The 25299-nt window shown below is 36.8% G+C and overlaps 6 protein-coding genes across 24 annotated transcripts in view; 4 read left to right on the forward strand and 2 right to left on the reverse strand.

Moving 5' to 3' along the window:
* Nucleotides 1-12941, forward strand: cysu (Curly Su). Of its 2 annotated transcripts, none has more exons than XM_066282916.1 (14): nucleotides 1-221; nucleotides 9201-9383; nucleotides 9444-9520; nucleotides 9801-9891; nucleotides 9946-10137; nucleotides 10233-10429; nucleotides 10480-10732; nucleotides 10786-10931; nucleotides 10986-11227; nucleotides 11278-11410; nucleotides 11544-11874; nucleotides 11928-12059; nucleotides 12111-12257; nucleotides 12498-12941. In XM_066282916.1, the coding sequence occupies exons 1-14, from the start codon at nucleotides 211-213 to the stop codon at nucleotides 12601-12603; spliced, it is 2241 nt and encodes a 746-aa protein (XP_066139013.1). In that variant the 5' UTR covers nucleotides 1-210; the 3' UTR covers nucleotides 12604-12941. The 2 variants fall into 2 exon arrangements, with proteins under 2 accessions (XP_066139013.1, XP_066139014.1); XM_066282917.1 differs by lacking the exon at nucleotides 1-221 and adding an exon at nucleotides 2367-2385.
* Nucleotides 12942-13311: 370 nt separating this feature from the next.
* Mcm2 (DNA replication licensing factor Mcm2) lies at nucleotides 13312-19358 on the reverse strand. Of its 2 annotated transcripts, XM_066282915.1 has the most exons (13): nucleotides 19183-19358; nucleotides 17004-17158; nucleotides 16699-16942; nucleotides 16461-16646; nucleotides 16189-16400; nucleotides 15939-16131; nucleotides 15445-15880; nucleotides 15016-15266; nucleotides 14468-14926; nucleotides 14228-14410; nucleotides 13903-14058; nucleotides 13606-13744; nucleotides 13312-13536 (listed from the first exon to the last, which is right to left on the reverse strand). In XM_066282915.1, exons 1-12 carry the CDS (start codon nucleotides 19192-19194, stop codon nucleotides 13613-13615), a joined length of 2619 nt encoding a protein of 872 aa, XP_066139012.1. In that variant the 5' UTR covers nucleotides 19195-19358; the 3' UTR covers nucleotides 13312-13536; nucleotides 13606-13612. The 2 variants fall into 2 exon arrangements, with proteins under 2 accessions (XP_066139012.1, XP_066139011.1); XM_066282914.1 differs by having other exon boundaries at nucleotides 13312-13744.
* On the forward strand, nucleotides 17353-18637 carry LOC136339565 (transcription factor Adf-1-like). Its single transcript, XM_066282944.1, has 3 exons — nucleotides 17353-17873; nucleotides 17943-18099; nucleotides 18151-18637. The coding sequence occupies exons 1-3, from the start codon at nucleotides 17738-17740 to the stop codon at nucleotides 18563-18565; spliced, it is 708 nt and encodes a 235-aa protein (XP_066139041.1). The 5' UTR covers nucleotides 17353-17737; the 3' UTR covers nucleotides 18566-18637.
* Nucleotides 19359-19562: 204 nt separating the features above from the next.
* LOC136339562 (general transcription factor 3C polypeptide 6) lies at nucleotides 19563-23023 on the forward strand. Its single transcript, XM_066282941.1, has 3 exons — nucleotides 19563-20015; nucleotides 20136-20722; nucleotides 20798-23023. Exons 1-3 carry the CDS (start codon nucleotides 19850-19852, stop codon nucleotides 21164-21166), a joined length of 1122 nt encoding a protein of 373 aa, XP_066139038.1. The 5' UTR covers nucleotides 19563-19849; the 3' UTR covers nucleotides 21167-23023.
* Nucleotides 21548-23398, reverse strand: LOC136339563 (cyclin-dependent kinase 2-like). Its single transcript, XM_066282942.1, has 5 exons — nucleotides 23143-23398; nucleotides 22409-22619; nucleotides 22080-22352; nucleotides 21823-22026; nucleotides 21548-21773 (listed from the first exon to the last, which is right to left on the reverse strand). Exons 1-5 carry the CDS (start codon nucleotides 23274-23276, stop codon nucleotides 21630-21632), a joined length of 966 nt encoding a protein of 321 aa, XP_066139039.1. The 5' UTR covers nucleotides 23277-23398; the 3' UTR covers nucleotides 21548-21629.
* A 164-nt stretch (nucleotides 23399-23562) lies between these two features.
* Nucleotides 23563-25299, forward strand: part of LOC136339560 (protein tramtrack, beta isoform-like) — a 63050-nt gene continuing 61313 nt past the window's right edge. For all 17 annotated transcript variants that reach the window (XM_066282935.1, XM_066282929.1, XM_066282928.1 and 14 more), the window contains exons 1-3: nucleotides 23563-23715; nucleotides 23857-24223; nucleotides 24889-25297. In XM_066282935.1, coding sequence (XP_066139032.1) covers nucleotides 23867-24223; nucleotides 24889-25297 — 766 coding nt within the window. In that variant the 5' untranslated portion in view covers nucleotides 23563-23715; nucleotides 23857-23866. The remainder of the gene's footprint in view (nucleotides 23716-23856; nucleotides 24224-24888; nucleotides 25298-25299) is intronic.

Here is a 25299-nt window from a genome sequence, read left to right on the forward strand (position 1 = left end):
AGGGCGCCCTCGTCAGTTTAGGGGGATTTGTCTCTCTTCGAGTTCTTCGGCGGGTGGTAGGTGCCAGTCGATGAACGACTGACGAACTTTAAGCTTTGATTTTTTTCAAGCATGGTCGATTAGATTTCGCGCACGTATCGATTAGTAAAACGAGGTGAAGTGGCTTAAGTAGTATTTTGATTTCCGGTAGTTGGTGCCAAAGGATAGAAAATGAATTTCAGGTAGGAATTGTCCTCTTCGAGCTGATTTCAATTGGGGTGCCGATCTAAATGTGCAACTTAGCAAATAATCGGATGTGGCAGAAGTCATTTGATTGCATTTTTTGATTGTGCACCTTTGCTTATTCGAGGTTGTTTTATAACATTTCTCCTCATTTGGCGATAAGTAAGTTCCCGTTTCTCACCTTTGATAAAAAGAAGATAAATATGCACGCAAACACTCAGTAGCTAAGAATTTGTTACGTGCAGGAAAGATGAAACAGATGACCAATTGAGAGAAATCGTCTTAATTGGCCCTCGCCCATGGAGAATTTACATCTTTTCTCTAAACGGCTGTGTGTGAGACTTCTCTCATCTAATTACAATGAAGTTTCTTCTTAAGCGGGTTCTGTAAGTAGAATGAAATATTAACGTGGAGTAAAATCTCTACGCGCACACGTGCGGAAGACCCTCGCTGCACGCATATCAATCTCAAAGACCTATAAAAAGTGCTGACACACGCCACTTTGATTTTCTGCAGTAAAACTATTTACTGCACGTCGGTAGTAAAAAAAGATCATGATTATCGGTAATAAACCCTTATCGGCAAAGTATTCAGCGTGAAACAGGAAGGCCTTTCGGGGTACAACATTCAGAACTACCTGCAAGTCGTTCTGGTACACCCTATATAAATTACTAATAGGAAAAAAATTAGAATTCATTAACTCCGTTTTAAACAGCATCAATTTGCGGCTCTTCTCCCTTCACCGTGTAATGAATGCTGGCAGCATTACAAAAATGGAACCCATGAGCATCATGACCAGAGTAGAATGGGAGGCCGATTATATAGAAGATAACACCGGGCATTACGTAAGAGTATAGTGATTATTCACATAATGTGAAATTTGTGTTGTGGTTTTTTGAAGAAGGTGCGATTGCAACACGAGTACTGTCTGAGAAAGTACCAGTTTATTAAAATGTGAAAGGAAAATAGACGGACGTATGCCCTCTTCAGATCACGTTTGTTGCATAAAAATCTGCTCGCTGAAATGAATGAATTCTAATTAGTGGCTTAGGGAGTTTTGTTCTCACCACATGAGAATAAGCACACTTATATCATGGTCAGTTGCTAAAGTGATACAAATAAAACCGAACCACGCTTAGTTGAAAGCAGTTATGTGTTTCTCTAGATTCTCCGATGACATACAGGGTGTAACATGTCACCATGGAGATGTTTCAGGGAGTGAAGTTCCATGTTTTTTCTTATATCCTGAGAGAAATTTTTCAACAGTTTTAAAAATTTTTTCCTTTAGATTTATTTTAATTTTAAGAAATTTGCTTAAATGTTACGTATTGCTTCAGATAGTTGATAATTTACCCGGATAATCTTTTTTCCTTACTTCCCTTACATTCTTAATTTGCATTCATAGATATTTTTGCAAATTTTACGAAAACGGTGAAAGATAAAAGAACACTGCCAGACACTGAAAAGATGGAGAATTGCAGAACAAATTTAAATTTGGTATCAGAATCCCTAAAGAATGATCCAAAAAAAGACACAAAGCATAAAATAGTACATGATCCGAAAAAACACAACACTTTGTATATGGCTATCAATAATTTTGACATTTTGTTGAAGAGGGTCTTAAAGAAGATAGGTGTCTCGTATTTAAAAAAATTAACATGCGAAAAAAACGCAAGATATGAGAAGAAATGTGAAACTGTGCCACCCTGTATATCGAAATGGTGTGTTTTTGAGCATGGGTCTATTACCAGTTTTGAATTATTTTGCAGAGTACTATCGCTTCCTAAAATATCTTCATGATCATATGTTGCAGTCTGTGTAAAGGGTATCCAGGCGAACCCTGGATATAGGAGATTACCATGGGAAGTTGGGGTTTACCTTTTTGCGCCTGCACGGATTATCTAATTGAAAAACTTTTACATGGAAGTCATAGAACTCAAGACCGGCCATCGTTCCGTGATTTGTTCAACCTTCTAATTAGACCTGTTTTGGCTCAAACCGCCTAAAAATTTTTTAAATTTGAATGTCCCGCGCAACCGTGCGAGGCTACGATTGGTCACATTGGTCGGTGGTCTCTTGGAGCAATTGATGCAAATACTTTTGCGAACAATGTTAATTTGTTTTTGTTTTTGTTCACTTACTTATTTAGTTCGACTTTAATATGTAAGTATTTGCTTAATTTTATATGTTTTCACTTTTTCTTTGCTGTATTTAAATGAAAAGTTAAACAAAAAAGACAGAAATTCATTTGACATGGAGTTTTTACGCTTATGTTGTTGGCGATTTTGGGTTGGTTTAATTCTGACGGTGAGTCTGACCAATCGTGGCCTCGAACGGTTACGCGGGACGTACAAATTCTTGAATTTCGAAGGCGTTTTGAAGTAAAACGGCAATAATTACGATTGAAAATATTGCGAAATTATGACTGGTCTTGAATACTATGACCTCTATGTAAAAGTTTTTATAAAAACCGGTTTCCCACGTTACTCTCGTATATCCAGAGTTCGCCTGGATACCCGGTATTCAATAACAAGTTTCGCTGTTAAATTAATTTGTTTGTCTGTTTATACCAGTCAGGCAGATAACGAGAAAAAACAACGGTTATCCAATTAACGAAATAAAATGATAATGACCCTTTACCCGGACTAGATTCGAATTTCAGTGTTTACAAATCATTATGTAAATCGAATCAAATGAATTAAAGCAGAAAATCGTAGGTGCTCCACCTAGAACAATTTCATAATTGAACGTTCGCAGAAGATGTTATGGGGGATTGCCTCGTGAAATTGCCTAATTAATTAAGTAGTTGTAAGCCACTTTGCGTTCGAATTTTAGTGACCTTGTAACAAATTCTTCAGATGCACGTAAGTGTGTTACATGAAACGAGAATTGGACCCAACTTTTGTTTTGTTGCCCGCGTTCGTTTGCCCGCGTGTATGAATGCACTGCAGGGTAATTAATTTGAACTCCCGGGTCTAGGTCAATTGCTTTCAGACGAAAGATTTTCGATTAAAAATTTGCAAACGAAAGTATCTCGAGGTGTTAGTCGGACTCCATGTTATTGAGAATCTTTAAAAAATTTCAGTAACAACTTTATCCCAGATTTAAAACGTTAAATTAATGGAGTTAGTTGCGAAAAAAGGAGAACACAGGAAGCAAAAAATCCGCCTCAGTTGGCCTTAACATTATAAAACGTTACAACCACTTTTACGTCACTTCTGAAGCTCTAATTACGTAAGATAAACAATACGACGGGCGACTTTTACTCGGACTTGCTCACGCTGACAAGGCTACGATTTAGTTTAAAAATAATAATAATAATCGTAATTGGAGGAAAGTTATCAGCGAGAACATCAAGCTGTAAATTGTCTACTTTACTCCAATAGAGTAATAGTAATTGTAATAGAGTTATGCAAGATGCAGGGGATGCGGTTGCCAGTTCCAAGATCCAGCTGTGGATTATTTTCAACGCAACAATGTAACCTGAACTAACTCTTTTTTAAGAGGATAAGAAGATACAGATTTTGCTCAAAAATGATTTCGGTTGGTTTCCTTCTAGGATCATCAACCGGCTGAACTGCGCCCCTCTTCACCCATACCGTCGTGAAGCGTTCCTTTGTAGACTCGGCTGCAGTCTTCAATTCTCATTTCTTTCGGGTTCAACTTTTGCCCTCACAATATCTCTAACCGTTTTTGAGATTGCTTCCCAGTTTTCCCTGTTTTTTGCTAGCAAAGTTTCAACATTTTGTTTTGCGATGTTTGATCCGCTTTTGATGTCTACTTTTTGGTTTTCATCTCGGAATTGGACGCTATTCGAATATGCAATCTTCCGAAGTATCGATTTCTCCGCTACACCAGCAGTTATGCTCGGACCGCTTAACCTGTTTACATTGCAAAATTGTGTGTCCGAGTGTATCATCATTTTTGTCACAAAACCAGCACTTTGGGTTTCTCTTCTTTCCAATTCTGCACAAATAACTCCCAAATGCCTCGTGTACTGTAATCACCGGAGTTAAATAATAATCATTCTTTCCCCATTTTCTACAACTCCGCGTCCCAACGTCTCCGATGAAAGTTTTTGTCCATCCCTCGTAAATGTCCCACTGCGCTTGTCACTATTCAAGTGGCGATCGTTTCGTTTTCATGTATTTCCCTTTAGTATTTCGGTGAGTCCTTTCAGTCGGAGGTTTAACCTGAACATACCTCATTTCTGTCCTTCCATAGAAAGAAAGTTACCAGTCAAGCTGCAAATCGTTTACTTCACTTGCTGAGATGCTTAAATCCAGCGCATGACTGAACCACCATACAATGTTACGAAATATCACTTTAACCCCATCCAGCCGATAACATCGTTCATAGAGATAGTCCTATTCATGCGGTAATAACAATGTTTGTGCATAATTTAATGCAAATGTAACTGGCAGGTCCCCATTTAACAGATTGTGTAAAGAAATTGTCTGCACGCAAGGAGTGGCAAATGTGAAATATCAATTTCATTAGAGTCCCCTTTTGTGATGTGCGAATCCCAACATTTACTGCTCTTGACTAATCAAGATCGGTTTCGCCAAAGGCGCATGTTAGATTCAACGTTTTGTTATCATGTGCATACTCAGATGATGTTGAAAAAAATTAAACTATATCGTGTTGCACAAGAGTTCAGTGTAACACAATAAATCCTTCATAAATCATAATAAATTCTCAGAAAGCACCCAAACGTAATTACTGGCGCCAATATATCACTGCCACCGGATTCGAATTTATTACTGACTGAATGCAGAAATCGTAGGATTATAAAGATTGCTATTGAGTTTGCTTAAGATATTATAGATTTCAATGGCTATTCATGAAAAAAGTTATGTACGAGTAATTGATTTATGAACTTCATTATCCAGCAACTTAAGAATAGCAGCAGTGGGTTGCTGAATCGGGATCAATAGCAACAATTTGTTGCGAAATTGTTGTGGAAAATCGAGAAGTGGTATTTAGCCAGTTTATAGGCTAAAGGGGACGTACGAGGGCTTACAGTGACCTGGGCCCAGTCCCACAGCACGCTCTAATGGATGCGTAACTTCTTTGAAAATATATTTCCAATGTTAAGCGACATACCAAAGTCAATCAAATCAAGAATTTTGCCTTTCAGCCAAAATGTAGCACTCACCATTTAAAATGCCCACTTTGGTGGCTCAATAGCAAGCACAATATCCCCTGAGATTTCTATGGTCTAAGATAGTTTCTTTTCGTGCCCGCCAATCACCCTATCATTATTCTATTATATTCAAATACCTTTAGCGAGAATTTAAGATTTAATCTCTACCAGCAAGTTTTTAAGAATAAAAGAGTTACTTATTGTCTTCTACTCTCGCTTAAATTAAAGCCGCTTTTATCAGATTCTAATAAAGCTAGTAGCGGCCAATTAAGCCTAATCGGAAATTTTTTAAGTCGAGTTTTGTAAGTCACAAATCTCGTAGAAAACAAATTAAATTAAACAAAACACTTGTCTGCTCTTATTTCTATCATAACATTGATGATTATTAATGTCGTGACGGTGCGTACTCTGTAAACCGGTGTTGAACGATGTTGAAAAATGCCCTTGTTGAATTATGCGAACGTGTTAACTATTCATAAAGGTGTATGAGCGGCGATTAAAAGCAGTAAAATTCGCTCTAGAAATAAAAGTAAAATTGGTGCTGGTCTAAATTGTTTCACGTCGTCTGTAGGTCAAGTCGATGCCCGGTTATTAATTACCTTGGTTATTAGTATGCTCCCAAAAAGGGTATTGGTGGGTAAAGCACCATTAGGGTCATTTATGGCCACAGTAAATAATGTACTTTTTACAACCTTTTTTCTGTAAATCCCAAAACTTCGGCCTCCTAAGTGACGACGTTCCGAAGGAACGGGAGATCCATTATTGCATAAGCCGAATTTCCGGATTTTCAAGAATCCAGCTCGTTTCAAAAGGGACAATTGCTCTGAAAATCCTATTTTTCGTGTCTAAGAGTATTCCCAACCCTCTTTGCTTTAGGGTAAAAATATATTGAATCATCGCCCCTCGCCGACTCCCGACGTAACGTCGCCATTTCCCACGCAAAGAATTGAACATTGCCGGTGATTCAGATGGCGATAATGGCCCCCAAATACCTTGATATGGTGGCTATTATTAATTATGCTTTGTTTCTGTTAAGTCTGGTCTGATGTCTCAGGCAGCACCAGACATTCCGTTACTCTACCACCATCGGAGCGAACATACGGGGTATTATTGAATAAATGCAACGTGCACTATTGCCATATGGGAGGAGTGGCGGGTTGAGAGAACCAATCACAGAGCAAGTTTCAAGCACGTCACCGCTGTGAGGGGCGAGGTGCGATGCTCGATGAACAACTGCAGTTAATTTAACGTCGCTGAACGGCGAGGTGAGCGTTGAGACACCTGGCGAGAGGCGATGCTTCACTACGTTTTTACCCTAAGGGATATGTGCATCGAATTCTCGCATTAATTAACGACTAATTCGGCAATCCCGATAAAGGCTTTTGAATCGTCATTGCAAATAGGCTTCGGGTAATTTTTACCAGAGACGTTGCTGTTTGCAACTGTACCAAATTGAAAGAGTCGTAAGCGGAGCTTTGGCAACAGTATTCATCAAGCCCTTAACCAAATACTGTCCGTAGCAGACGTGCACGCATCTATATATGCACAAAATCATATCGAGCTTCACGGCGTTTACGCTGTGGTCTTTAATGCAGGGTTACTCGCTCTCGGCAGTCTCATTCAACTTCAGCACATAGCAATTCTTATCCATCGCTGACCACTAAGCCATGGATGCGTGAAAGACTCGATGGGATCGCCACAATGAAAAGGAGGTGGGGTGTCAAGCCCCGTTTATTTCCCATTTTCCCGCGTAGTTACCAAGATGTCTTATTGCCCCTGTGATTTTCCCAGGTTGGCTTGCTACCGATGGTGATAGAGAAGTAGGGGTTTCTCGCACAGCTCAATTTGCCCGAATCCTTTGTTCGTCTTTTCACGATTGGCAAGGCGTTTTCCCAACCTTCGTACCTACGAAGGTAGGCATTCCAAAAAGTACTGTACATCGCAGCATTTTGACGAAAAGGTGACTGTTGAGATATAATGTAACATTTTTCAAAGTTTTCTTTTCTTTTACCGTTAGGATACTTCTAGGACCATCCTCGTATATAATCTTGCTTCGCAGTAAAACGAGCTATTTCTCACCGCGCGTTAGTCTCGGGCACGTTACGTTTATTATCTTCCCATGGTTGTGAAATAACGGATAATGTAGTAAAACATACCGCACCATTAAGAATGTTGTCTGTATAATAACTGTTGTAGGTACCACGCCGTGCAGGCAGTCATTGTTTCGCTATTGGTTTTTACCAGATTGCCACATGGTCCGGTTAGGGCAAGCAGGCGGCCCGCAGTTTATGTCTTGTTTTGTCAATTTTTTGGGAATTTTGTAGGCCGTCAAGCAACATTTTTAAAGTTCAATGAGATTGGGTCTTGGCACACACCCACTGTGGAACAATTTAAAAGAATCGACTCACATTCAACTACCGTTACCAATCCGCTTAAAGGATAATGACCTGATAATAATAATAATAGATTCTAATTAGTTGTAAATGCACCAATTTTATCGGCCATTTAACTTGTTTTGATGAGATAACACTGCAACCGCCATGCGGCCTGATCATTAGGGTTTCGTTTCTACCAATAAAAGAATGTATGAGGTATTTAGTTAGGCGTGTGGCACATTCAATTTTATAATCGACAGTTATTTTATCGATGAAGGATCAAAATTGCGAAAAATCAGTCCGTTGACACTCCTAGAAATGTCGATAATGGACGTGCCAAGATTAGGACCACATTCGATCAACTGTGGCTCAGACATCGGTGGCGGCTACTCAGGAACCTAATCTCTCGGTAACTGAGTAATTGACTTGAATAATTGGAAATTGTAATTCGGAAATTGAACTTGACTGTCTTAAAATTGAACACACAGAACGGTCGTAATTAAATTATGCTCCTAATTGAACTGCGGTAATTAGTAACCGAACGAGCACCTTGATTAGCTCCCAAATTCAGTAATAATCGGAGCGCCCTGTGAGGAACTGAGGATCAGTTTAATGTAAAAAAATGTTGCGATACAATTAAGAGAAACGACAAGAAAGAATCATAGAGAAAATTATGTCATTCTTCTACAAATCGAGTGGTTTGTGTGGTAACACTCTATAATGGCACCAGGCACGTGGGTAATCGATTTAAACTTTATTATCGTGATTTCTGTTTCACTTAATTGTCAATAAAACAGGAATACTTAAATATTATGCAATATCTAATTACCAGTCATCGTTACTATTAGCTATTCATCTCTGCGTTATTCCCATACAAGCAAATGTAGTCAAAGCGATATCGGTTACGATGACCTTGTGAAAGTAATCTACTGGGACACTGAGACGGTTTTTAAGTTCATAAAAAGTGAATGGATTGCTTGAATCTGTATCAAGGACACCAAATAATTAAAACTGGTAAAGCACAAAAAGCCGATTTTCTGATCAAAAAAACCGTTATTTTTTGCGGGACGATCTCAGAGTTTGAGCGCGCTTCGTGCCTCTCCTCTGGTCCACTATTGCGTTCATGCCCACAACATCAAAATACAATTTAATTAAATTTAATTTCTTAGAGCTGCCATTAATTAAATCACAGCTGATGCAATTTTTGCTCCAAATTTCAAAAAAAAATAATTTCACAACGGCTGAAGGTTTGATATCTTTAAGATATCTTGATATCTTTATCTCAATTGATATCTTTTAAGGCACAGGATACATCGACTGTGGCATTGCCATGAGGATGGCTTCAATTTAACTCGAAACGTCGACAAATTCGCTCCACAGTCGTATGTTTTGACCCACGCCAAACTATCTTCACTCACAAACTTTCCCTCATTTTCAAGTTTTTAAACAACTTTCAGGGACTATGCTCTCCATTCGTTAGCAATATTCTGTTGGTTCTTGCGAGCGCATCTAGTGACGTGCATTGTGCAGTACCAGCCACTGGAGTTTTCTGGAAACGGAGAATGTGCCCTAATGTTAAACGGGCCAGGTAGAAGCAGTCTCTTCGATTACCAATTTAATTTGTTAAGGGGAAGTAACTTGTAAGTGGTTCTCACGACTCGGAAAATTTGCAAATGGCGATAATTCTGTTCTGTGTTTAGAGATTACAACGGGCCGCATACCTGTATAACCTACGATGCTATTAATGCAGCTTATTTGGAAGCCAGGAAAAGAATTCGTAAGTTTTCAGTTTTTTTAAAGAAAAATTCGTACTATCAGTCAAGTCAAACGCAAATCACAGTCTGGTCAAAGCCACGTCGCAGTCTAGTTAAAGTCAAGTCACGGTCTGATTAAAGTCATCTAACGGTGTGATCAAAGTCAGATCAAATATTGTAGTAAGGAATGTAGTAATAGATTACATAGATGTACCTTATAACAGATCCAGGACTCTGTAATGAGATTAACAAAACCGCAATGGTTTTATTACTTTATTCTTACACCTCTAATCTGTACCCTAGCTATCGCGCAACCTCACGGTGACTGGAAGCCTGAAGACGTGGCCACTGTCGGTGAACTCCTTTTGGATATCTCAAACAACCTGGCTAGAACGTAAAAAAACACACTAATTTACAATCAATAACTGCAATAAGATTTCATCCTTAGTTATGGTTTAACTTACCAAGACATTGAAAAGGGGCTGCCTCTCATCGACACCAGCAAAACTCTGATCAGGGAAGTATGCCCTCCCTATCTTTCTAATGTAGAATGCCATGCAGGAAAGTACAGAAGGCTCGACGGGCTGTGCACGAACTTACAGCACCCAACATGGGGGGCTATCAATACCCCATTCACAAGGTAAGTGCCGTTATGTAAAATATTGCGAGAAAAAGGCAGTATCCGCCAAACTAAATAGTATCGGAACGTGTTTCACATCAGCCAATTTCCTATAGGCTCATGGGTCCTTTATATGCTGATGGTATGTCCGATCCACGAATCAGCATTACCGGAAAAAACTTACCCGGGTCTCGAGTGGTGTCCCGTACGATGCATCCAGACCAAGGATACCATGATCACGCTGGAACTGTCATGATCATTTCATGGGGACAATTCATGGACCATGACTACACTCTTACCGCTACTCCTTTGGGTAAATTTTACAAAACAGTAAATCATGATGATAAAACCCTTATGGCTTAGATCCGTTCAATCGGAATGACCCCGAGGAATGCTGCGGAAAACCCCCGCATTTGAAGCACCCTTACTGCAACGAAATCGAAATCCCTGAAGATGACTATTTCTATAACATATTCAACGTGAAATGCATCAACTTCATCAGATCTTTCCCGGCGGTCAGACCTGGATGCCGCCTCGGCTCTAAAGTGCCATACAACACTCTTACAGGAGTTTTGGATGGGAATACTGTCTATGGAGTGACCGAACATCATGCTAGGTATATAGATTATAATAGAAAGTAATCGTAGAGAAGGCAACGTTTTCTTGCAGAAAACTTCGAGAAGGACATGCTGGTCTCTTGAGGATGAATCCAGCATTTGCTGAGTACGGTCTTAAAGATCTATTGCCCTTGAAATTGGACATTCCAGATGAAGGTTGTACCCGTCCTAATTCCACTATGTATTGCTTTGAAGGAGGTAATTTCCAAAGTATTTAATACTACGTGTTTTGGAGCTTTTAGAACCTTTTAGGTGAAATTCGAGTGAACGAACAACTAGTCCTTACAGTCATGCATACTTTAATGGCAAGGGAACATAATAGAATCGCCAGAGAACTGGCGGCTGTTAATCCCCATTGGGACGACGAAACTCTCTACCAAGAGGCAAGAAGAGTTAACATTGCCATTATTCAGCACATTACATACAACGAATTTTTGCCCATTTTACTGGGGAAAGATGTAATGGAGAAGTTCGGCTTGTTGCTACAAAAAGAGGTAGATTTCTTCGGCTATAAAACAACGAGAACTAAGTGATTTTGCTACAGGGATATTGGGATGGATACGATCCAAACGTGAACCCGAACGTCATTGACGCTTTTGCCGCTGCTGCCTACAGGTTTGGGCACTCATTGCTGCCTACAGCTGTGGAGCGCTGGAGTAAAGCTCACAAATTTATTGGTAAATGGAAATACTAATAAAACAAATTTAAAAAAATATCCTAAGAGAAAATTCATTTAGTTTACCACCAATACTAAACGACACTTTAAAAAATAATTCAGCTGCCAGTTGCTATAAATCAAACTCCTTTCAGCTTCCAAGCGACTCTCCGACCTAATCAGACGACCCTACGATCTCTACAGGGCGGGTGTTTTGGATGAATATATAATGGGTTTGATGAATCAAGTGGCTCAAGCTATGGACGACTCTATCACCCAAGAAGTGACCAACCACTTGTTCAAGAAAGTGGGCTCGCGATTTGGCATGGATCTGGTCAGTTTCAACATGCAGCGAGGCAGGGAATTCGGCATTCCTGGATATATGGAGTTTAGGAAGTTCTGTGGTCTGCCCGCTGGTGACACGTTTGATGACATGTTTGGGTCAATGCCCAACGAAACTGTTACAAAATATGCTTCAATTTTCGAGTAAGTGATTTTTCTGCAAGTGTGAATACGATACCATTAAAAATACTTTTTAGGCATCCTTTAGATATTGATTTGTGGTCAGGTGGAGTGTGCGAACGGCCTTTGCCCGGCAGTATGCTGGGGCCCACTTTTGCATGCATTATAGCGACGCAATTCAGTTACTCAAAACGGGGAGATAGGTTTTGGTGGGTTAGGGAATTTTTATTGAAACAGATTGAAAATGTTAGATTTTAAAGGTATGAACTACCCAATCAACCATCATCCTTCACGCTTGAACAACTGCAAGAAATACGGAAGGCGAGAATGGCCAGAATAATTTGCGATAATACAGATTTGATAGACACTATACAGCTGTTTCCTATGGTTTTGCCAGATCACGAAATGTAAGTAATTAAGCAAACAGAAGTTTTTGTACAAATTAAAGCGTTGTCGTCTTATTATTAGGAATTGTAATAATCTTTGCTGAAAAATGAAAAGCAATATTTTTCGGTACACGAATGGAGATGGTTATTACTGGAAAAGACACTTTCCGCACAACACATTAATAATTTAATCAATAATCATACCAGTTACCTTCTTCATCTAATTTGTAAAAACTTTAAATTGCATTCTATTTTTTACAGAAATCCACGTGTGCCTTGCAAGAGTCAAATCATACCCAGTATGGACTTCTCGAAATGGGCCGAATTCCCACAGCACTCCTTTTTCGATCCACTGTTAAAGAAATGATATTTTACTCCGATGCCATAGTATATTATTTATTATTAGATAAAAAGAATGATGTGGGCTAGTAGGAAATACTGCGCGAGAGTGATAATATGTACTTACCATTAAGTGTCAAATTATTCATTTGCTGTTAATTTCAAGAGCAAGCTAACGTCCACAGTTGGTTCTAATTCTCGGGAAACTTTTTATGTTGATTCTATATGAACGATAAAAAATCAAATTTAACTGACTTAGGGAAAGACTTAAATTGAAATACTCAATTAAACATTCGCATTATTATCGTTTATTTAAAGCTTACCTGCTTAAATATACGCCGCAGCAAATATCTATGCGTACATAACTTTAAACGGGACCACAAGAAAAGAAAATTCAGGTAAAATAAATTGAATGTTATTCAGTTTTCTTTATTTACATGGAGCCATCATTTGGATATTTTTTGTAGCAATATAAGGGCTGATAAATTCATTTAACCTTCGTGGAACTTCGCGGACAAAATGTCGACATTATGGGGCGTTTTCGACGAAACTAGTCGGGTATATATTACAACCGAAGAAAACAATGTAAGTGGTCCTAATACTCGTCTTTTCCCCCTAGTCTTCTCTTATCCGTTTTCTTGTCTCATTCTGGCTCTCTCGACTTCGCCGAATGTTCTGATCGAAATCGTTTTTAGCTTAAATTACTGTAAATTGGCTCAAAGAGAAAACATATTCGTTCACCTATTATTACATTTATTATTATTTTACGTGTATATTTTATATGTTTTATATAATAAAATAAAAAAATACATGGTTTAATTTGTAATGTGAGAATTTTTGTTAACAATGGTTATCTATTTGAAATACAATTAATGCTTAAAACAGCACATTTTATACAAAGAACTGTGATGAGTGCAGACTTATACCTAACGGCAATTGTTTGCATATGACCTGATAAAAACTAATATTTTGTTAAGTTTATCTTAAAATTTAACTTTCAATACATGGTAAATCCAAACGCGCACCTTACCATCAAATCAATCTTCCGCTATGGATTCAGGAACAGTGTGAATTATAACCTTCCTTTTGCTGTCGTAGACGAAGTGATTGTTTTCAAAAATTTTACTTTGATAAAACGGTTTCAGATCGTTAATATCAATTTGTTTCGCCTGAAAAAAAGCAACAAGTTTCAAGTTTCGGTATAATATTTGCAAGTATTAATGATGAATATTTAAAAATCTGCAAACCAAAATACACGTTCTGCCCCAATCGATCTTGGTATTACTAATATTCTTTTATTTCACCTCTTATTTATTCTTAACTTTACCTTATCAATCAGATCCTTCTCATCGATTTCGATGATAAGAGTTTCCTTTTCGTTGGTACCTCTCTGAAATGTGAGCTGGTCTTGAGCTAGTTGTCGTAAAATGTAGAACAGCAGTTCACTGTGATCTTTTTTGAAGGATAAGTACCGTTGGAAAATCTGAAATTCATTTTAAAAATTAAATCCGAATTTGCGAGTGAAGAAAATTTTATCACAAATCACAAAAAGAAAACTTTGTAGTCAAGATAATAAATCGCTTCAAGTAAAGCTCCAAACTGTATTATGAGAGATTAAAATTATCGATTGCCAATGGAAAGGTTCTACTTACCTGTCTCATAGACTTCATAACGCTGTACTTCTGCGTCTCTACAAAGCTTTCCAACATCATTCTCACAGCCATGTTAACGTCATCTTCTTGAACATACTCTCTCAAATGCATCTTGGCGTGAGCCTCACTCATACGAATTATGCTTTCGATGTGACGAACTGTGATAGGAAGACTTCCTGTTGCCTAAGAGTACAAATACACTGTAACACTCTGCTAATCAAATTGCATTTATTGGCTTACTAGAGACTCTTGCCGCAATTGAGTATAAATGTTGGCTACTTTATCTTGGTCCATGTTTTGTAGTTTAGAATGAATGTTTTCTCTTGCATAAACAATATATTTTTTCAGCATTTCTTGAGGAATTTGCATATCGTCCTCGACTACAGCCTCTTCTGCCTCCTTCTTCGACGGGTGATGACGTATATGGGAATTTACAACAAACCTGGCCAAATGTTGGTCTTGAATAGGATCAATTTCATCCCTCACGACACATAAAATATCAAATCTCGACAAAATGGGATCGGACAAATTTACATTTTCCGTAAACGTCATACTAGCATCATAACGACCTCCTATAGGATTCGAAGCTGCAATTACCGAGCATCGAGCCTGTAAACTGGTGACAATACCCGCCTTCGATATGGAAATTGATTGTTGTTCCATAGCTTCGTGGATTGATGTTCTGTCTTGATCGTTCATCTAATAATGAAACGAAGAGAGGAAATAATAAATATTAGAGTTTGTAGTTAGTAAACCTAGCAAGGATTTGGTCATAAATTTAAGCTTACTTTGTCAAACTCATCAATAAGACAAACACCCTGGTCGGCTAAGACCAAAGCACCGGCTTCTAAGGTCCATTCACGTGTGGCCTGATTTTTGCGAACATAAGCAGTTAAACCTACGGCACTGGCTCCTTGGCCGGTGGTGAAAACCGCTCTGGGTGCGATTTTTTCTACAAACTTTAGGAACTGTGACTTGGCGGTACCCGGATCGCCGCAAATAAGAACGTTTATGTCGCCCCTAATTTTATGTTTTTGTCCTGTAAAATAATGAGTCCTCAAATTACTAAACAAGGCACCTTAGGAAAATATCTTATAACTAATTAAAAACTTTAAATCGGGCCCATGAAAGGTCACTTTGAGTTGGTCTAGAACAAATATGGACTAACAGAAGAATACTACAAAATCAATACAAGAAAATAACACTTTTAGCTTTACCTGGATTTTTTGCCTCGCCCCCAAATAAACTCAAAGCTAACGCCCTCTTAATGAAATCATGTCCGAAAATGGACGGTGCTATAGATGCAATAATCCTGTCTGCAATTCTATGGTCCTTGCTCATCTTTATAATGGCACTAATATCGTCATCCGTCAGCGACTGCACTATCTGTTTGCAATCCTTTACCACTAAGTGATTGGCAAATATCACCGTGGAAAACACCGGAAATCCGTTATCCACGTTAAGAGACCCATCGTAGCTATTGGTATAAATACCAGTGATGTCCACCTCATCGCCCGGTTTGCAACGATCGCACAAATCGGCTAATAAAATACAATCTTTCGAGCGAGGTACCCGGCCAGCAGGGATTCTCCCAGGAGATTCTTGCAACGTGACTTTTTGATAGTTTCGATAAACAGTTTGTTCCATGTTTATCTATTAAAAACATTGCAAAAGTATTATGAAGACCAGTTCAAAAATCAAAGTATCTCACTGAAAATGGTCCAGTGCTTTGACACTCCGGACAGGAGTTCGGTTGAACTTCCATATCCTGCGTTTGGGTAAAAGGCCCAAGCACAAACCCGCATTTGTTACAGTCAAATTTGATAAGAGATAACTGCGGCAAAACCCCAGTAGTTGCAGTCACTACTCCGAGTGTTCTGACTAGTTGATTGACATGCAATTTTCTAGACAAAAATGCAAGAAAATCAATACAAGGCTACCAAAATGGATGTAGACATTACCTAAAAGTTCTTAACTCCTCAATAAGAGGCAAATCGGATATTCTTATGTGTATTTCGTTAGTCACTCGGTCATAACTTGGGTACATGGATAGGACAATATCTTTGGCAACTTCATTGAAAATTTCTAACATTTGAAAAGGAGCTTCAGGGAGAAAGTATGCAAGGACATGCTCCTTGTTAGCTAAATTTGGAAATTCCACTGTAAAACTCGACTAGAAATAAACAAAATATTTTTTAAATACCTTCTAATAATATACATTTTCTATAGATACCTGATTGTTTTCACACATCCTCCGTATTTTTTCCTTATAAATATACTGCCCTCTATTATTTACGTAGGTCCTCAGAAAATTCTTAAATCGATTACTAATTTCAATTCTAGGACCCATCATGACAACCCAGTCTTTGATAGTATATCCCTTGGTATCTTCTAAGTTTTCAATAGATTCAACCATATCCTTAATCATATAAAATAATTCAACAATATTAATTTTAAAAAAAGTAAATTACCTGATCCTCTTGGTCACCGGCAGCCGCCTTTTCAGCCCTCTTCCTTTTATTCCTCGGATCTTCATCATCATCTTTATCGTAGAATAATTCACGATCATGCCTTCTCAGTATTCCCTGATCTCTATCTCTCTGCCTTAGATCTGCTTCTGCCGCCAAACGATCCTCAATGGACATGGGATCGTAATCTTCTTCATCTAACAATCTGTCATCGTATCTATCCAAATGCGGCATGGGGCGGTAATCACTAAAAAATACAAAAAAAAAGTTTCAATGATTAGTCAAAAATATGAAGAGAGTTAAGATACTTTTCCATATTGTCTCCAAAGAGCTCTTCGCCCTCCTCTTCTTCCATATCTGCATCAAGGTCCCCCAAGAGACCTTCATCTTCAAACGGTTCCAGTTCTTGAGCTGGAGATGACATGTTGGATCGTGGAGTTGGTGCGGGCGATTCATCTTCAGCCTATAGAATATTGAGCAATGAGCAATAGAGAAGAACAAGCAAGCAGTTGCCTGAGGAATTTCTGGAGCAAACACAAATCTGATTATTTCTATGCTTATTATGTTGCATTTCTAGAAATTCAAGCTCCACACATAACATAGCCAGTTAAAGTCCCCTATTCAGCGTGACATTTCGTTAACGTTAAGCCGAGCCGTAACGAAATTACGACTACGACATACTACGATAACGTTCCTTTAATGAGAGTGCATTGTTTACATTCGCTGATTCTGTTTATAAAAGCGAGTTTAACAATTATTTTTACTTACAAAAACTCAATGCGGTTTGTTCGGGGCTTTATAGATTTAATTATCAATAAATTTATCTCTGTTTAACAATAAAAGAATGTAATTCGGGGAATGAGGTTAGGTTTTGTGGTTGTCGTTACCGTAAAGGAAGAAATTTTATTGTCTTAACGATACAACTTGATAAATCAGGCATTTTACTGATTCAAAATTTCTGGGATTAGTTTTAGTTTAACTCGGTACCTGCCGTGTTGGATCCTCTTTATGTTGGTTGCATTTAAATTTATAAAACCTAAATATGAGCCAGGAAGATCTCTTAATAGTTTTAGTTCAAAAATTTCCACTTTTATTTGATAAAGCTTCAAAAGATTTTAAAGATGTTAATAAAAAAAATAATGCATGGAAGACTATTGCAACTGAAATGTCCATATCTGGTAAGTACCTACAAAATGTATCAAATCTCTCTTGATTTAATTTTAAAAAATATTGAATATCTGATACAGTTGAAGATGTGCAAAAATTGTGGAGATATCTTCGTGAAAAATTTGCCAAAGAGCGAAGAACTTTGTCCTCAACCCCTTCAGGTAACGAGGCCCAAGAGTCGTCCTGGCCCTTGTACAGTGCAATGAGTTTTATGAGGAAACATGTATCCAGAAGAAAGTGAGGTTGTTAATTAGTATCTTTGTTAAATGGTCAGCAATCTCTTTATAGGAGAACTTTCAACATTTTAAAATCGCGCCCCCCGCAGATTTCTTCAGTTTCAAAGGATGCAGTGTGGGATACAGAGCAAATGATGACTGCTATGTCAGATTCAGAAAGCAGGCAGACAGCAGTAAAGGGCATTTCAGATGACGAAGTCATACCAACAACATTTCTTTCTATATCTGCTTCATCTTCAACTTCTAAAGTAAAGTTGAAAAGTCTGAACCATCAAAGCAATGTACCTGATCCTATTATACAATCTCATGAGTCAATTCACTCAAATAATGTGGACTGTCACATATCAGACAAGAATGTGATATTTGGACAGTTTGTTGCCTCATCATTAGCAGAAATGTCTGATGAAGAGCAAAAATTAAAAAGATTAAAAATTGTTGAAATTTTGAATGCACATTTTGTTGAGTAATATGTAAGTTAAATCAAATGATTAAAAAGGTACTTATAAATAAAGATGAATAAATGAATATCATGAAAACTATTGAATTGCATCAGTTTTAACTGCAAAGTTCAGTAACATATTCAATATTTATATTTAAAAGCGTGTAAATATCTGACTTTAAACATTCAATATCTTGAGTTCAGATATTGATTTTAGTCTGAACGTTATCTTAAGGAACCTATCAAACCTTTTAAGTATTCCTTATATTGTAATTAATTGGATAGGCTTGCTGCACACACACTGCAACCTCAAATTTATTGTAGTCAACTTGGTGTAAACTAACTTTTACAAGTACCCTATTTACTTAGTAAAACTGTGCTGAACCTCCCTGTGATATATACTTTCTTCTCTAGAGAACGATGTGGGAAATTACATTTCAGATGAGGAATATGAATATGCCATTAGGAAAATTTACTAGTGATCATATGTTTCAGAGAATGTTTGATGGCACATGTTAACAATGAGTCCCTTGGATGCAATCTTATTAACATTTTAGAATAAATGTTAATACTTGCATTAAAACAGCAAATAATTTAAATACAATTACATATAATGGAAGATAACAATGATGTACTATTACGTACCCTTCTAGACATTGTAGACAAATAGTGTGGTCTTTTCTAAATTGTAAGGCGAACGTTGATAACTCGAAAATGGAAAAACAAAACAAACTCTATAAATAACTGGAAATATTTTTACACTTTTAAAATATGTATAAACACCAAATTTTAATACAATTACGAGAAAAAATAATAAAAACTTATAATGCAAACTGCAAATATTAACTAAGCATTTGGCGCCAAAACCGATTATTTTGAGGTTATGTTACGATATGTCACTGTGACAGGAAAAAGGTGGACATCGGCTCAAGCTCTGAACGTTTGAATTGCTCGACTTGAAAATAGCAACAAATTTTAATGAAGTTATTGTAATTAATTTCACCTAATTACCCATTATACAACATACTAAGCGTAACGCACGTGAATTTTGTTACATCAAGCCTTGTTTACAGTTCATCTGTCAGCTAATCATCGTAATATTCCTTCACCAAAACCTTAAAAACTTTCCTTTTCCTGGCTAAATACCCCATTTGGTTAAGCCATCTAAGTGAAGACGCACAAAACAAAAAATAGCAACATAACCTAAATTTGTTATTTAAACCAAACAAACAAATTAGTATTTAAAGATATTCTGTGTTTGATACATATTAGTTCTTGAATATTTCTTTTCCCTATTTTAACTTCGTAAAAGATGGAGATAAATAATACCACAGAAGATGATATCGAAGAACAATTAATATTTTTGGATTTCAATGACAAATTACCAAGTGAATTACTTAACAATAAGATCTTTCTGCGAGTAGCCAATCTTGAGGAAAAGAATCCATTGGTTCAAGTCAATGATTTGATATTTAAAGGTTTCTGTACAATCAATTTGAAAGACAAATGAAATATTTTAAACAACTTATATTGAAGCACATCTTAATATTTTTACATTTATTTATTCAAGTTGGCTCATCTAGAATCTATTCTTTTAGGTACCTACCAGCATTCACTAGGCACTAATCTTTTTTTCAATGAAACAGAAAATTATAAACCCCCTGAATTCCCTTTTAAAGACTCAAGTCAGTCTAAATTGGCATTTATGGCAATGCAAAGAAAAGAGCTAAATTGCAAACAAATGAAATTACCACCCACAAAAATCCAAATGCCAGCCACCCCTGGCAATATAAATTTCAATTTAGATTGGGATTATAAGGAACTTTTGACAAGATTTGAAAATGGGACTTTAGATTTTGATGATATGATAAAAAAAGAAGATGAATGTGAACATAATGCAGAAGTAGATTTGCCCTCTCAAAATATTGAATCTAGTCAGGACAGTTTGATTAAAGGGGGTTCTGATGATCCAATGGATGTACCAAAGCTAAGTGAGGAACATCCAGTTCATGATATTAAAAATGTTGAAATATCAGATGTTCATATAGAGGACCAGCTTCTAACCTCTTATAATAAATTACAAGTTTTAGCCTTCACTCCTGTGAAGCAAAAAATCATCCAAGAACATACAAGTTGTGATCCACAATATCAAAATGCATATGATTATCATAGCATTGAATGCAAGGTAAAAACTGGCTTTTATTCAAACTTTTAAAAAAGTTAAGAATGTAAACATTCCTATCTTACATTTACTCTGTAGGTTTTGTGCCGACCTTGGTTTTCCTATCGGAAAACTCAATTAACCCAGAATATTGAAGATTATGTTGACATAGATAGATGTGTATTTCTTGGCCTACTCTTACCTTCCAACAACCACCCTAGAAAACTTACTGATGAAGAAAAAAAGGAAGTACTAACTATAGAAAATTTTGAAAATTTAGATTTGCCAGCAAGAAATGCTGTGCTTCAGGCACACAAGTATGAATTGGAGAAACAGATACATTCAAATACTGAGGAGGAAAATAAAATAATTGATGAATTTGGTAGAACTCCTTTAGAAACTTTAGATGTATATGAAAAATTGTTGACTGCTCTTAGATTGCGGATTGAAAATATTGACTTCAAATGAAACTTTTGAAAATAGATAACAGTGGTCTAATTAATGGCTTTTATGTCTATTGTTATAGATTTATTTCATTATTATTTTATTACAAGTTGTGGGAAATGATGATAATCACATCTCTGTAGTTACAAAGGGTAATCAAACAAAAATGCAGAGATATTTGTCTGTGTATTAGATTCTAAAAATGCTTCTAATTAATTTATTACTTAATTAGGTATTTCTTTGCGATAATATGTGTTCTTTAGTAAAATTTCTCTATAATGTTATTGAGTTTAACAGTCTGAATATGATATGAAGAATAACCTAACCAACTTGAATTTTTATAATTATTTTGTTATGTTTTTATATTACTTATACTATGAGGTAAGGAGCAATAAAACCTTGAAATGATTTTGATATAATAAATAAAATATAATTACTTACATCATTACAAAAAATATTAAAAAAAATTATATATACTGAAATGAAATTAACTAGGACCAGCTTCATCTGTCACTTCATCCACAGGAAAAGCACTCAAATCAGGTGTTGTTAGTTTAGCAGTCTTTATGTAATTCAACTTCAACAATTCCTTTGCAGTCTTCCTTTTGGCTGGATCATACACTAACATACACTAAAATATACATATTTGTATTGTATCATAACTGAATTGGCCAGTTTACTTCTAAAAGTTGCTCTTCTTCCAGAGAGTGAAATCTAAAAATATTCTGGAAGTTTTGTCCTTGCCATTGAGGAAAAAGAGGCTTAAAGTCAGGCAATAAACTAACTCCATGCCAGCTCTCTTCAGTTGGCGTTCCCAACACTTTGAAAATTTTGTACAATTGATCAATTTCTGAGTCTCCGGGAAACAATGCCCTTTTCAATAACTAAAAATTTAGCAATAGAAGAGAACTGAAAGATAAAGGTGAATAATACCCACCATTTCAGCCATGACACACCCCAGGCTCCAAATATCCACACCAGTACAATACATTTTTTCACCTAAAAGCAATTCTGGGGCCCTATACCACATGGTAACAACTTCATGTGTGTATGTTCTTGTAGGTAATGAAAATGACCTGGAGAGTCCAAAATCTGCCAACTTAATATGGCCTTCTCTATCTACCAATAGGTTTTGAGGTTTGAGATCTCTGTGTAATATTCGATGTGAGTGTAAATAAGCCATTGCATCTAGCAGTTGCTTCATATAATTCTAAAGTAAATATTGTTTGAGTTATAGGTTTATAAAACTTTCAAAATATATGTTACCCTCACTAACTCTTGATCAAATGGATGTTTACTATTATCCATGTATTTTTTTAAATCTAATTCCAAATATTCAAACACCAAATATAGTTGATCAGTGGTGTACATAACATCCAAGAGTTCCACAATAGATGAGTGGCGCACTCCTTTTAATAATGTTATTTCTCTCATAGCAGTTGAAGGCACACCTTCAGAACAGCCTTTGTTGTAGAACCTTTTGAGGAATGATGGTTTTAAGCAAATCAATAATTATGACTATAGCTTATGTAGCAATGGTAGGAAAAAATATTCCTGATTAAAAAAAAAATATTTTTGCTCAAAATAAAAATAAACCTATTGCTACATAAAATATATCAGATGCACAATATTGTAAAATCTGTAAATAACAGAATCTTACTAAATAAATTGACATTTAACAACATATACATATTTATAAACTTGAAAGTACACTGTCTCACATGTGAATTACTTTTCAGTGTGTAATGTATAAGATTCATTGTATAACACACAGATAGACCTCTTCCAGCTGACTACATTAAATATATTCCATAAAGTTTAAGCAAAGTTTGTTAGTGTTCATGCACAAAACTAAAAAAATTAAAGACTAATTTTTTTTTAGATGACTTTTTTTGGCTTTTGGTAATCACCAGTGAAGTATCTAATTGAGCAAATAATAGAGTTCTTCCCATGCAAAATTACCTACTACTAAGCTGAATCTTCAGTGAAAAATACCTTACTTTTTCACTTTAATTTTCTTGAGAGCCACATTTTTGCCAGTTAGCTTATTTTTGGCCTTGTACACTACACCGTACGTCCCTTCTCCTGCTTTTCCTAATTTCAGGAAACGGTCCAATTTATTATCTTTATCCATAACTTTCTTTTTGACTTGTTCAGGTCTTCATTACCTACAATTTCTTCTGTTTTTCGCGGGAAATCTGGTCCCCCAAAGGGGTCCATTTTCATTATTTACAACTATTAATGACAACTGACAACTTTCTAAACGTCATAATTAGAAATTTGCAATTCTGGATTTAGAGTATGAACATTTCGAACACTTTAGCCTTTGAACACATTTGAAGTATCCGCTAGGAAGCGCCACTGTACTTCCGTTAACTACGCGGAGTCGCGTCCTTTTTTCGACTTTTACCCATAATCCCTAGGATCCCTTCCATTTTACCAGATTTTGCGTTACAGTTTAGGTGGGTGCGTGAAATAAACTTGATTTTTTGCCCAAAACCGTCGGTGCAGTCCGTTATTTGTTGTGAGCGGTGTAAAAAATAATCTTGGTGCGTGGGGAAGTTTAAAAAAAGGTAAGTGCAAACAATACTTCCTACAATACGGGTCAACCGGCTCCCGTTCTCTATGTACGAATAGGAGCCATGATGGCGTCGTAACGTAATGCCCAGTCAGTGCAGTGCAGTTTGTTTGAAAAACGTATTCCTTCTTTGCAGATTGCCGACCATGGCGTCGGAACAGTTTTCGTTATGTTGGGACAATTTCCACAAGAATATGAGTTCGGGTATGAATTCATTACTCGAAAGTGGGGATCTGGTTGATGTGACTTTAGCCGTGGAGGGCAAGTTTCTCAAAGCCCACAAAATGGTGCTGTCCGTATGCAGCCCATATTTTAAAGAGCTTTTTAAAACAAATCCGTGTCAGCACCCGATCGTGTTTATGAAAGATGTTAGTTATGTAGCCATTAGTGATTTATTACAGTTTATGTACCAAGGAGAGGTGCAAGTTAGTCAAGATAATTTAACTACCTTCATTAAGACTGCAGAGGCCTTACAAATTAAGGGGCTAACCGGAGATGGAAACGTAAGTATTGTTTTAATATATTGATTTTTATTGAAAACAATGGTATTTTTATTTCGCATGTTTTTGGATCATAATATTATTGTTTAATTCCTTGTTTTGGAGGTGTCCATTTCCCGCCATGTTTAAATTTAGTAAAATTGTTTTCTGGGCGCACAAATCATAGTATGGTGGAAACTCATGCGCTTAATGTGCACTTTTGCTTAACTCGTTGATAACAATGATGTTTATATTTGCCTGTTTGCCCATCATAATCTTAATATTCAATATGTTCTTGGGCGGCGTCCATTTCCTGCTAATGCGCCATGTTGTCTAAGTTTAATAAAATTTCAATGCTGCCGCGCACCTAATCGCTGCATCGCGTGCAGGGGAAAACGTTCTTAAGCAAAGTGCAACTCAAATGTTAATTAATGTTATGATCTTGTGGAAAGAAAATAATCCAATGTTTTGATTTTTATTCTGTTTAATTTTGCTTTTGGTTGCTTCTTAATTTGCCTTCAATAACTAATTCTAAAGTTAAAAGGATAATTGGTACAGTTGTCATCTTTCTGCATGGAGATTTGCCTACATTACGTGTCTAAAACTTCATATATAATGAGTGGGCACCTTTATATATTTTTATTTTCAATAAAATTTGAAAGGTAAGTGTTGTTTTCTTTTAATTTCAGGGTTCAACCGACGCCGATTCCGAACCAGTACAAGAAAAACCGGCTCGTCATATTGACGAGTCGTATAAACCCTCACCTAGACCAAAAAAGCAACTTCCCACACCTGTAGTTACTACTACCCCTGCCGTGAAACGACCTAGATTAAGTGCTTCTTCCAATGATTCTCAATCCGCACCCATTGCAATAGCCAAGACTGAACCGTCGTCGACGGGGGTTGACAGTAGTTCGGTACAGTTCAAGGTTGAACCTTATGACCTAAACCAATCTGTAACAATTCCTGACGATGGCGATGACAATTTTGATGAAAACTTGGATGATAATACAGTTGATGATACTGAAGATTATTCTATGATGGAAGGTGAAGAACCACAGGCAGGAACAAGTACGGACGGCACCGGCGAGGGTCAAGGT

Source organism: Euwallacea fornicatus, chromosome 5, assembly GCF_040115645.1.
Source record: "Euwallacea fornicatus isolate EFF26 chromosome 5, ASM4011564v1, whole genome shotgun sequence".
Lineage (NCBI taxonomy): Eukaryota > Metazoa > Arthropoda > Insecta > Coleoptera > Curculionidae > Euwallacea > Euwallacea fornicatus.